The sequence below is a fragment of the Mastacembelus armatus genome, chromosome 16, assembly GCF_900324485.2.
Source record: "Mastacembelus armatus chromosome 16, fMasArm1.2, whole genome shotgun sequence".
NCBI classification, from domain to species: Eukaryota; Metazoa; Chordata; class Actinopteri; order Synbranchiformes; family Mastacembelidae; genus Mastacembelus; species Mastacembelus armatus.
Genome location: NC_046648.1, coordinates 22,683,182 through 22,697,087, shown reverse-complemented (window position 1 = coordinate 22,697,087; position 13,906 = coordinate 22,683,182). Strand labels below are relative to the sequence as shown.

The 13,906-nt window shown below is 39.5% G+C and overlaps 1 protein-coding gene across 1 annotated transcript in view; it reads left to right on the top strand.

Annotated features, from left to right (window-relative positions):
- Positions 1–13,906, top strand: part of thsd7ab (thrombospondin, type I, domain containing 7Ab) — a 119,586-nt gene that overhangs the window by 27,611 nt on the left and 78,069 nt on the right. The window contains exon 2 of the mRNA XM_026317399.1: positions 12,271–13,105. Coding sequence (XP_026173184.1) covers positions 12,271–13,105 — 835 coding nt within the window. The remainder of the gene's footprint in view (positions 1–12,270; positions 13,106–13,906) is intronic.

Below are 13,906 nucleotides of genomic sequence, written 5' to 3'. Positions count from 1 at the left end.
TTTTCAGTAACATGCATTACTGTTTAGTTATCATGACTGGCATTGTGTATGAATGGAAACAGCTACAGTTAGTTACTAATATAAAGCATGACATGACCCGATCATATATAACACATGTATCTAACGTTGCAGAGGTAAAAGCAGTGGATGAGATTCAAAGTTTAACTATGAATCAACACCAACACCATAGATTCAGCTGGCAAGACTCCTGTTAAGCCTTTGTGGCAACTGCAATTCCGGTTTTTGTTTTGTGACCTTAAGTTCAGTAATGAAGCTCAAGTCCTTTCTGTGTGATGATAAAGAACTAAGAGCTTTTTTATTTTTTACTGCACATTTTAAATGTGAGTTTTTGAAGTTGAGGAATGCTTCTTGGCGTCACTCCATTTACTCAAACTGTCTTCCATGGTTCTATGGTTGGTTGTTACAGGATTATGAGATCATTGTAATTGTATTGTTCAGTGATTCCAGGCTTTGTTGAAGCAGAAAAATGAAAATGTTCCAGTTATAACACATGACTTGATATGAATTGCCTGTGTGGGAATACGTGGATCCCATTGCTGAGTTGAGTGCAACACTGAAATAATGAAATTGGTGGTTGTTTTTCTTGAACGCAGCTTGTGTAAACTTTCCTCTTAACACTATCAGTCTTGAGTGAACAGTAAAAATTAACCACCGGTGGCACGTTCCACTGCACATCCCCTGTGAGGTTATTCCTGCTGCCAAATCATTTGCTTTTCACTAGAACAGTGTTTTGTTATTATTTGGTCCAGATCAGAACAAATAACAACTGTATATAATGCATTTATTTCCACAGTTGTTTATTAGTGTTTGAACACCACTAATTTTACAGTTATATGTACCTGACACACATGTGCGTCACATTTTTAGATTGATTCCTAATAGTGTTTTTCAGATGATTCTCACAGTTGTGATTTAGTGCATGTCCCTGAAGCTAATTTTGAAAGACTTGTTTTAAAAGGCAAGACTGAAGAGTATCCCCATGCTAGAATTACTTTCCTATTTGATTGTGATGTAAAGCATGATGCATTGTGGGAGGTCGTAATCTAATCCCCCTTGCTGGCACTCCTGAGGGTGGGAGATCTCGCCATGTGATTGGAAGATTTATCTTGATAAAGTGACAGCTACATCATCAGGCTGCTTCCACCCCCCACGCCCCCAGGGACAGTGGTGGCACCTGCATAGAGCAACACATGCAGAATGCAGATATAGTGTGGCATGCATGCAAGGACATATAAAAAACAAAGTACACCTGTGACCTGCGTTCCTCATCGCTATACAAGAGCAGACAGCTTCTTTTATCCGGCTTGTGCTTTCCAGTATAGATTCATTCACAGATTTCAGTTCTTTTGCATCCCCATCAAGAAAATCCACACAGCGTGAGCTTTTAATCCACAAAAAGATTATCCAACTACTATATGCACATGTTTGGATATTACAGCCAACAGGGGATTTCTAACAGCAGACGAGAATATAGAGAGAGATACACATTATCAGGAGTCTCAGTAACCCTGCAACTTACTGTACTAACTCTGTTTACTTTAAACATATGGTCATGTTAAAGGGTCATTTCGCCTTTAATTAAAAGACATTCAGATTTTCTCACTTATCTTCAGTGGTGTCAAAGCATGCAGCTACATTCGGTCTAGTAGTTTCGATGTGTTTTGCCTATTTCTCAGTTGAAAGTGTATATTCAACTGTGGTGTGTCTTTCCAGGAAGAGTGTCCCTGCTCATCTGTCAGCAGTTTTCATTATGACTCTAAAAGTAGTACCAGTGAAATCTGTTGACAGTGATGTCTCTGGATTATCCTGAGTAATAGGAGCATTGTGTCTGTTGCATATTTTAAATGTAATTTTTCAAAGCATCGAGGAACTTTCTGCACCTCTGTTGGACTGGAGTGAGCAGAACTCTCAGACAGATCTTTGTATGGCAAGATACCACTAAGAATAAGTGAGAAAATAAGTTTGTTTAGAGCAGGCTCAGACTTCGCCACAGAAAGGTGTTCAGCTGGATGGTTGGATTTTTCCAGCCCTGACTTTTTAAGCCTGGCTGGGATGAAGTCGGGATGAGGTGCTAATGACATGTTGGAGCTGCTCCTGTGTCACTTTGGCTGTTTACTACTTCTTTTCCTCCCTGCAATGCTTAAAGTAAAACACTTAGTGCTGAGTATGCCCATTCACTCTCTTGTTATAGCACCACCATAACATACATTGCATTTCCTTTAGGTACTTCACAATGAATGAGCCTCCTGCTGTTTCATCCATGGAAGACTTGCAATGAAAATCAGCAGGACATGCTGGTTTTATGTCAGGAGTAATAACACCACTCATACACCAGCCCTGACTCCTAGAAATGATGTTTCTCCATTACTAAATTGTTTTCCTAATTACGTTGTTATTGCCAGAATAATCACTGCCTGGATTATGTTGATCTTCAGTGGGGCTTTTCTCAGTTGAATTACTGGAAGGTGGTTGGGATGTATGGTGAACATACAGTGCAGGCATGTGGTGAGGTTTATGCAACCAAAGTAGTTTGGTTAAGGATGGGGATGTATTGACTTTATAAACACTTTTTGTCTTGTGCTTCAAGTCACTCCTCACCTTTTCTGTAATAAATCAAGAGCATGTCTATCTCTAACCTTGCTATAGGCCAATATTGTAGTGAATGGATTTTGGATTGCAAGGTTTTGGCAGAAAATGTCATCAGTGAACATTGTACTGATGTTTTCAGCATCAGTATCATAAACTTTAGAGAAGTTCAGATTATGTCCGTTAGTCTGGTTTGGGAGGTACCTAGCTGACACTTAATTTGAGCTTAGGGATAGTAAATGTCATCATGCCTTTGTTCTTATGTCCTCCCTCAAAAAGCAGCAACCGGTCGCATATATATTTCATGTTTGTGCAACATTTCACTGGCCAGAGGTTTTCATCCACAGAGCAGATTCACTGTGGCTCAGACACTCCCTGTGTGGTACTGAAACCTCCTTCACCCTCATACCCATACCTCCAGACCCTTTGCCAAACTATCACACCCCCTGAGGAAACACATCCTTGGGCCTGTCAGCTCAGATTTGAGTCAACAAGTCAACAAAACCAGACTTGTGAAGCTGCTTGGTAGACAGTAGTGGAAGATTTAGATCGTGCTGGACATCTCTTGGGTGAAAATATATTTATAATGTTTGTATTGCCTCACTGTAGAACAAGAGCATTCATTTCTTGGTAAATAAAGATAAAACAGTGTGTCACAGTACACACTTGTATTTATTTTTACCTTGACAATGATGGGTACAGCCACGTTTTTTTTTCTGCTTTCTCTTCATTGTCTCTACTTAAAATTCAGACAGCACGTTTTTTGTTTTTTTTTCTTGTCACAGCCTTAAAGATTATTCTGGGGATTTTGTTATTATTCATGTGTCTTGATTTTTCCTTTTTTGTCCCCATGACACCCAGCCTCTGTTTTAACACACATTAAGGTGATTTGAAGAAAAATGCCATGTCGCAAATTTTATACATATTCAAGCAACGAAACTATTAATTGTGGAAGAAGCTATTTGTTTTCAATGCAGTACACAGGGGTTTATTCCAAAGAGGGCACAAAACCTCTTGTTAGTCATGCTTCCTGTCATAATATCAATAAGCAGTAATTTCTTGTGTTCCACCAGGCATTTTAAGAAGAAAAAATATGTTCCCATTAGTAAAGCTGGCTACTGCACATCATGTCAAAAACACCAGCACTGTTGTTGTTGAGGATGGTTAGACATCATGCTCTTCAAACAGCTGTGGCATTTTGAGTACAGCACACAGCATATGAAGCTCCCATCCCTGTTCTGTTACTGAAAGCTAGTGTTTATTTACATGTTGCTAATCTTTAAGAATACCATAGAGTAGATATTTTATTAACTACATTATTCAATAAGGCATTTGTAAAACATATGTTAAAAAAAATCACTGCAGCACAACCATCAGCACCAGCCAAATAAAAAAAAAGGTGCATTATTCAGTGTCAGTGTAGATGAGATAGTGCGCCCTACACTTTATGCAACCAGGTTGGAAATAAGGGTGTGGAGGCAGAGGTGATGGATGGCCATTCCTTCTTATTAACCATTACCAACATCACTCTCTGTACTGTAGCTGCCCTGCATAGATATTGTTAAAAATGTCACATTTCTGAAACACTGCCAGTGGTGTCAGAGTGATAGGCTCCATTTGTGTAATTGTTTCTGTTGTCCAAATAATTAATAATTCCACTGTAGCTGCCACTGTATTACAGTATAATCTTTCCAAGTTGATTATAAGCTGGGTGAGTTCCTCAGTGTTTTGCATTGCATTTATGGTTTTGAACTTTGAGTTTCATTTGTGTAACATCGTTGCTTTGTACATTTTTCCATACAGTTGCCATCTTGTGATATAGTAATACAAGAAATGCATAGATATATATAGATTTATATTATTCAGAAAAACTAAGTGTAATTAGTAATATCAGCCTGCATCTCTTGCTTTCTTCTAAATATGCTGCTCTCTGATATAGTTTGGTAACATTCTGTAGAAAGTGTGAATGTCTGTGTGTAGGAGAACAGTTGTTTACCTGACAGGCAGTGGTTCTCAACTGTGCCCTGTTTTGCAAAGGAAGTTATTTTTACAGTCAGTAATAGGCCATTTATTTAATGAGCTAATCGTTATCATTATCATCTAGAGACTAAACAACTAAGAGACCAGATCCATCATGATTTGTCTGATTCAGCTCAGTGGGTGATAATGATTGATTGATTTATCTATCACCTTGTACGTTTACTTCACAGTAATTAATCAAAACAGTGCAGCACAGTCGCAGACAAAAAAAGAAAATGTTTTTACCAGGTGGGAAAAGTGGAGACTGATGGCTTAATCAGTCAGACCTGGGTGTGGATGTGAGAGACTCAAAGCAGAGACAGGCTCAGACAGAACTGTGGATCAAACACCAGGTTGAAATTTCAACAATTAGCTGCATGACATGTTTTATCCAAAAGTCTGCATCAAGCCTCATTTCATCCTCCTCTTCATCTGAAACAGCCACTTTCTTCCTTGACTACATAAAATGTACTTTCTAGTCTTTTCACAAACTTCTCCACACTTTTCCTTCAGTGTCGCACTAAAGCATGTATTTACATTTATATCTACACTGCAGCTGCTGTTTGGGGACAACTGATGTACAGTATCTGTTTGTCTCTGTATTTGAAAGACAAAGTTAAAATGTGGTCATATTTGAGTTATTGAGCTGGTGAGAAGCGTAACCGCATTCTGTTATTCACAGTGGTGCAAAGTACCTCAGTGAATTTACTCAAGTACAGTTTGAAGTATTTGTACTTTACAATGAGTATTTCCATTTTTTGAGACTTCATACTTCGACTGTACTACATTTTAGAGGTAAATGTCGTACTTTTGCTCCACTACATTTTGTTTATTACTGTGTTTACTAGTTGCTTTTTGGAATCAGATGAATAAAACAGTTAAACCACACTGATAGTGAAATAAATGAATAAAATCATAAAGTACCCAGCAGTTTGTGAAGGACCTCAAATTAAAAGCATATATGTTTGTTAACTCAACATTAAATTCATGATCACAATAATGCATCAATAAATGTGATCCAATAATATAAAATACATTAATGTGAAATGTGCCATTGAGTATTTGACCTTGGCTGTTAATACTTACTTTTCTAATAAGTAAAATTTTAAATGCAGCCTTTTTCATGTAACAGAGTATTTTTACACTCTGATATTTCAACTTTTACTTAAAGGATCTCAGTAATAGTAATCGCAATAAAAGTGCAGTATGAAGAATGGAGTGTTTGTGGCTGTGGCCTCTGAGTCTTTCAGTGTAATAGGGCAGAAGATGCAGGCCACATTCATAAGTTGGAAGATAATTATTGTTGTCTCAGGTATATAAAGGTTAACCAGATTGTTGTTGAAGGTAACCAGGCATTTCTAATGGAGCATGTATGTGCAGTAATGCACTGTTGTGTTGCACAGTATTCATTTTTGCACTTAAGGTTTATTTGCATGCATGTTGTTTGTCATGTGTGTCACTGATTTGGTTGATGTGAAATATGAAAGTTGCTAATGAGAAATGTGACAATCTCAGCATTATTCCATACAAAACTTTGCTTTGAGTCTTTGTGTCAGACACAGACAGACATTGTGAAGCAAGAAAGGCTCACTTGAAGTCAGACAATTTTTTGCCATTGTTGTGGTGAGAAATGGAGATGCAGCGTTACAAGCTGCAGGTGTTTCACTCTGGCCCGGTGCCTGGTCCTGACCCTTTGGACTCAAAGGATTTTAAAAACTTCTTTGATGTTGCCAGTAGTGATATCGTCACCAGCGAGCATGTGGGTGTTGCTAGGATTGGAGCATGTTCTCTCTAATGTCTCTTGTCACTCCTCCATTCTCTGGGGGTGTTTATGAGTTAAGAGAAAAACACAACCTATCTGCAAACAACAGAACAACAAACTAATGTTCCAATTTCTCACTTTTGGCTTTTCCCATTACTTATCATGACTTTTGCTTCAGCTATATTCCTGCTTGGAAAAGTAACGACACAGTTGCTTGGATGTGTCGTTAAGGTTGTAACTGTTGGATTTGATTTGATAACTGCTAAAGATGCCCGTTTGATTTGACTGACCTGAGCCTCAATTAGCAATCATTCATGAATGCAGAAACACTGCAATAGAATTAGAAAAGGATGTTTTCACAATCAGTACGAGCAGGAGGAATAATTACAACAACCATTATCTCAGAGTATGCATGGACATTTGTGTATTTAAAAGGTGTGTCCTGTCCTGTAAAGCTGGGCTGCTGCAGCAGCTTTACAGACTACAGGCTTTTAGCTACAGCTCGATTGAAGATGTGACGTGAGCACACCATGTGAGATCAATTCGATGGTTGAATGACATTAATACACTGAGACAGTTCAAAGAAGTGAAACTTCATTATTGTAATACACATATTTCATTCAAAAGATCTATGTACAAAGACAATATTGCTACTCAGTTCAAAATACACAGCGTGCGAACAGGAGCAAAGGTAAAAGACTGTTTAACATTGTGTGACTTGTTGCTTGTGTCACAGTTGCATGCTGGACATGATGAATAAAGACTCATCAAAGAAGCCCCTTCAAGCCATGCAAGCACAATCATGGTATTACAGCTAATGAAATTTAGATCAAGTGTGAGCGAAGAGCCTTAGTCAATGTGGCTTAGTGCTGTGCAGCCCAGGGCACCAATCATGCTGAATGCAGGCCAGGGTTAACAATAAGCCATGAATGCTAAGCTGCTCAAAGTATTCCTTCAGATGTTAAATATTAGCCTCTGGTCCTTTTCCTTTCTCCTTTTAACTTTAGCTCTTTTATAACACCAACCTCTGATGCAAACTATGGTCCATTGGGACCAAAAGACTAATGTCCGTCTGGTATTAAATCACAACTTTTTGATTGTGCTTTATAAAGAATAGCATGATGTGAAAGGCACATTTTCAGTCTGGGAACAGAATTTATAACTGGCTGTGCACTTTAAACAAAATAACAATGCACAGTTGGCCCTTGCCTCATGCACAGCAGATTTGTTTTGTAGCTCTTGGCACACAAATGCTCTGTTGAGCTTAAAGTGATTCAACATGGCAAGTTCAGTGTGGTAATGCTTAGTTTTCCCAAAGGCTATGCAAACATGCAATTATCGTATTGTAATTCATATGGTTAATTCTGCCTCAACAGTGCAGCCACATAGAGATGAACACTCAACGTGAACTTGCTTTTTTAACTCAAACAGCAGGAACGTGCAGTTTGAAACACTGTCATCAGACTCTTCAACCAGGGAACGTTGCATAATCAAACTGATATCTTGCAGTGCTGCTGTGGAAGTGACGGATCGATTTTCAGGTGTGTTTGCAAGATCTCTAAAGCACCGTTCAGTTAATGCAAAACATGACTCAGCCGAGCCTTACAATGCTACACACCACTACAAAAGGTTTGTTTGTGAGCATCCATGCCCATGAAATAAATGTAGCTATCCATAAAATCAGACCTGTTTAGATTTAACCTGACAATTGACTGAATTCATTCTCATTTACTAGAACTGTGTGGGAGAACTAATCCTGAGACATGAATTATACAATATATAGATTAACTCACTTGTACCCTGCAGACTTCTTCTTATTACTAGTAGTTTTGACAGTGTTTAGCTGAGTTTCCACTGTGTGTAGGAGTTTTTCTTCACAGACCCTCCAGTACTTCACAGAAACTTCATTTAACTTCATTGGTTGAGGCAAACCAGCTCATATCTCATTAGAGTTTTCTTTCTATTGCTGTAAATGACTGATTTGAAGTCAAGGCACATCAACAGGTTATTGCAGTGACATGCCAGCCAGACAACTGAGATGGGTAAACTTTGACCCAATCGTGGAAAAGGTCCTGTCTTTGAGTCTGAGAGCGAGATGCTGTGGATTTGATAAATAATAACAAACACAAGCAGAGAGAGCGACACAGTGACCCATTCGTTAGTGAAGCTGACCCTGCAGGGACAAAGAAGCTGTTCATTAAATAGACACTCGAGGCCCGGTCAGAGATCAGACTCTCACCCCGACAGTGAGGATATTACGCTCCCTATCATAAAAGCAAAGCTCCCCAGTATGCCGCTGGGGGACTCACTGGGGACCTGTTGAGGGGTCCACAGGACCCCAAGTAAAACAAAAATTAGTGAATTTTCTTTTAGTTTAAAGTTACGTTGCCTAAACGTGCCTACAGAATTTCCCTTTTCTCCTTGGTGACTATTAGTTTATGTAACTGAGCACAAGGTTTCAGTGTTTATTTTAAATAAAAGTCTTTTGTTCCAGTTTTGTTAGCTGATCATGAGGGGAAAGAAGAAAAATTGTAAGTGTCCTGTCAGCGTGATCCAAAACGTGCAGTGCACTGTGGGTTGTCCATTGGTTTTAGAAAAACAGTGTATTTATTTATATATATTTTTTACTTCAGTTAATAACATAACCTACCCTGTTAAGAGCTGGTCATGATTGATTCACAAATACATGTGATTAGTTAGCACATGTATTTGTTTACTGGACAAAGCTTTTTGTCTGTTGTCCACTCAAAGAAAGTCAGAAGTGATTTATTATGGCGTCCACATGAGGAGGATGTTGGTGGATAAGTGGCCCAAAAAAAAACACTGGATCTTCCCACAGATTTGCTCTGTTTTTAACAAACTGTTTGTTTCTTTTAACCATGACCACTGTTGCTCCTTAACCAAGTGGTTATTACTGTAACCATGATAACGATGTTTCCTGCCCTTCACACAGTAGTAAATTTAACCCAAACCAAAATATTTTTGTAATCTAATGCAAGTACTTAAAACCCACACCATGAACTCCCACTGTCCTATACTCAAGTTGTTTTTGTGCCTAAGCGTAACCAAACCTTAGCCACAGTGTTTTTCAGCAAGGACTGACAGCAGTTTTTTTTTAAGGCAGTGATAAATGATCACTAAACGTTTGCCTAAATTCCTTTAGTGAGCAGTTACAAAAGTAGCGTGTTGTTTAATTTGAAGGACTAACAGAAACATTTACCCATGGACCCTGGGGCTGCAGCCAGTAGCAGGACACTTTTAATGAACAACAGTGCACAGCCTTGACAGATTAACAGTCTAATAGACATTTTATTTATTTGCATACACTTTTAGCATTTTTTGGATTCACTGAATATTTATTTGATAATGGTAATGTTTGTTTACCTTGCTAACCTCTGATTGTGTTTTTGCACATTTACATGATTCAGTGAGTTTATCAGTGACTTCACTACCAGCTCTAATCACGAACCTCACAAAGAAAGGATATTTTTGCTGGTGAACAATAAAGCTACATTTACATTTAGATTGTACTGCTCTCAGTACCATATGAAAAAACTATGCTCCTGCAAGAACCTGCACATTTGTCCTAACGTGGCGTGTTGCTGAAAATGATTTGAATTTATATTTATTCATTTGTCTTCTCACTTTGATTTTGCAACATAATAGCATGTTAATAGAAACAATAAAATCTGGCTCAATAGACTTGGAAAAAAAGATCATTATCAAAATCAAGTCAACTCTTGATGACTTTTAATAACAGTGATTATACTCCCTATTTAAAAATACAATGAAATATAATTGAATAGAAGAAACAAGGTGTAACAGGACACACGACTCCTATAGTCTTTGTGTAGATGATGCAAATTGATAATGGTCATGTATTGTGACCTCTAGTCACCGAGAACCTGCTTTATTCCACATTGCTGAGCTGTGGGAGTGTTGAGAGTAAAAGCTTTGCTGGAGAATTGATTGGAGGAGATAACTTCTATCTGGGATGCATTAGATCTGGATGGGAGGCATTTTATTTTAGTACTGGAGAACTTGACTGATTGTGTGGCATGTTAGATTTTAGATTAGCTTTTTTTTTCTCCCAGTTCAATATCCACTCTTGAGATAACATTGATTTATCAGTTTGTATATTTTGAAGGCAAAATGTCCAAGTAGTGTTTTTTCTATTTATTGGATTAAAAATAACATGGCATGAATGTTGTTATCTCGGGGGAATACAACATTTTTGTATTCCTAATATAGGTATATAATGGTAGCATGGAACGGGTGTTATAGATGCCCCAAAATCCTAGAATCACTTTCTGATCGGACATGGATTTAGTGTGTTGATGCTGATTATGCATCGTGCTGACAGAAGAGAGTAGATCCTGTCAGCCATATCAGCAGCTGAAATCAGAGACAACGCTCTCAGCAGCCTCATTAGAGGTAATCAGTGCCGGAAATGTGCTCCTTAGTTTTTGCCAAGCCTGATTTTTAACTCTCCATGAATGTGGTGAATGAGCTGCACTCACACTGACTGTCCAGTCAACCCCAGACCACATCCTAATACAATCAGTTACCTAGGAGGCAAATGTGAGGTGAAATCTGACATTGCCAAATTACTTTGATTTCTTCTCTGGTGTGGTATCAGTAGCCCTTGGATTACACAGTGAGAGTGCAGCCACCCTGTGCTAATTAATGTTTTTCAACTTGCTTGGAGCACCAGCTGAGTTGGGATTACCGAGTTAAGACAGCTCTCGTGGTGTCAGCTACGTTTTCATTTATACCCCACCACCAGCAGGTCTGTGACTAAAAGCTTAAGTGTTGTAAACGAAAGTGTGTGCAGATCCTATTGTGCCTAACCCGTTCTTTGTTTCTGTGCAGACTGGATTTATAGCACTTATATATAACACTTATACATTTTTAGCATGTGCATTTATATTTATATATAGCCTCTTATCCACTGCAGAGGACCAGTGGATAAACTTCACAGTATTGATAGGGTTGTTCACCACTATAGCAGGAGGGTGATACCATCAGCAAGCAAACCATTTCAGCTGTTAAAGGATAAAGCTGGTTTCTTTTATTGCCAACAAGTCCCATAAAAGTTAGTTTCTTAGCAATTTCAAAGAGTCAAATACAAGAAAATCTCCATTCTTGTCCTTAAAGGCTAAAAGTCCTGGTTCATGAGCCACAGTTGTTTTCTAATTAAAACAAATATACACAGCTGTGTGATGGCAGTGTCTTCACTCCCTCAGTCCTGTTCTCAGAGTTTTGTTGAATTTCTACTGCAGTTAGGGGGGGAGGGGGGGGGGGGGGGGGGGGGGGGGGGGGGGCTTTGCTAGAGATGTGTGTTCAAACAAATAAGTCATATTGATGTTTGTGGCAGTTGTCGATAGAGTTTCATAAATGCCACAGATTACTCATGGCGCCTGTAAATTGGCTTCAGTCACTTTCTTTTGATCACGTATAATGCTCACAGTATGCAGCAGGCTGTATTTGCACTGCATAATCATCCCTGCCCACCTCTGTACGGTGGCACTAGTCTGACCCAAGTGTAATGCAAAACAAGGTGACAGATTATTTTTATTGAATCTGACATATTTTCTGCACTCGCACATCATCTGTCGTGGGTTGCCAACAGATTTTCAACACATTTTATATCAAGGACTATAGTAGAGAGGCCTCTGAATTTACTGTGTCAGCCTCAAAGACGTGCTTGTCCTCGGAGGACAACAAGCTGAAGTAAACTGTTTCTTCAGCATTAGACAGTTTGAAATGCTCGACCAATTAATGCTAGCCTTATAGGAGTTTCTGTTTTGAAGGCACTTGACAGGGTTCAGTTGGCATCATTGATCTCTACTGTGACATGAGCTTCTTTATTTGTTTCCTAGGTCCATGGGGAAGGTGCATGGGGAGTGACTGTGGGCCAGGTGGCAGCCAAAGCCGTGCAGTCTGGTGTGCTCATGTGGACGGCTGGACGACCCTTCACACCAACTGTGACCAGGACCAGCGTCCTTCGAACCAGAGAAACTGTTTCCGTGTGTGTGACTGGCATAAGGACCTTTATGACTGGAAACTAGGTGCCTGGAATAAGTGTGAGCCAGTATCAGCAAGGACCTTTGGGGCCTTGCGGCCATTCACATGCAGTGGGGGTGAAGAGGGCATTCAGACCCGAGAGGTGGGCTGCATACTAAAGTCAGATGGGTCTCCAGCAGAGGATGCCATCTGTGAGTACTTTGAGCCCAAGCCTCGCCTGGAGCAGGCATGTTTGATCCCTTGCCCTCAGGACTGTGTGGTTTCTGAGTATTCGCCATGGACATCCTGCTCCAAAACATGTGGAACAGGCCTGAGGAACAGGGTCCGCAGTGTTCTGGTTCCTCCACTTTTTGGAGGCGCTGTCTGCCCCAACCTTACTGAGTTCCAGTCTTGCAAACCCAGAGCCTGCACAGGTCCAGAGGGCATGTACAGTCTCAGGGTCGGACCGTGGAGCACTTGTGCCCTCCCACAGACTCGAACAACACGCCAAGTTAAACGAAGGAAGGGTAAAGGCCAGGGGCTAAGGGAGAGAGCAGGAGTCAAAGATCCAGAGACCAGGGAGCTTATCCAGAAGAAACGAACCCGGAACCGCCTTAACCGGCAAGAGAGTCCATTCTGGGACATCCAGGTGGGCTACCAGACCCGGGAGGTGACCTGCATCCATAGGAATGGGAGCACAGTGGGACGCAAGTGAGTGTCATTACTGTTATGTTAATGTGATATTAAAGCTGACGTTGTTTTCCTTTTCTACAGCACTGCCATATTTCCCTTTGATTTTCCTGCTTAAGCAATAGTGACAGATGCAGCAAAATTATCTTAAAAACACAATAAACACTTATTTCATTTTAAACTGGGGCAGATACAGCACACACTGTCTTACAGGTGAGTTACTGTGTTCATATAGTAAATTCATTTTATCTATATATCAGTCTGTCCTTTGCTCCTTTAAATTGTTGCGTTTATCTCTTTATTTATCTGTATATTCATCTGTCATTTTAGTAAGTAATCTGCTCAATATATTTCTGTGTAGTTTTGACATTTAGGTGGACCGGTCTCTAATTCAGTTCAACAGCTGAACACGATGCCAGATTTGTCCTCCTGAAAGATTTTCTTCCGCTGTCAGGCAGTGACACACAGGGAAGATGTTTATCAGCTGTGTCTATGTCACAGCCTTGCTGTCAGAGCAATGAGGCACAACTACTGCAGAATATTTGGTGTCAGCCTCCCAGGATGGCAAAGTAACTCATTTTACAACATGAGATCAATTTTAGCCATGCCTTTGGGTGCTGATTTTCAAAATAAGGCTTTTTTTTTTTTTTTTTTTTGCATTATATATTCTGGTTTTGAATGGATCTGTAGATGTATTATATGTTTCATGAAAAAGGAAACAATTCAAAATGTCACCCATAAAATCATTTTTCTTACTAAGCTTAAAAGGCAATTACTACAGGAATTTTTGTTAAAGCAAATAGTTACGGCTTGTAGAGATCT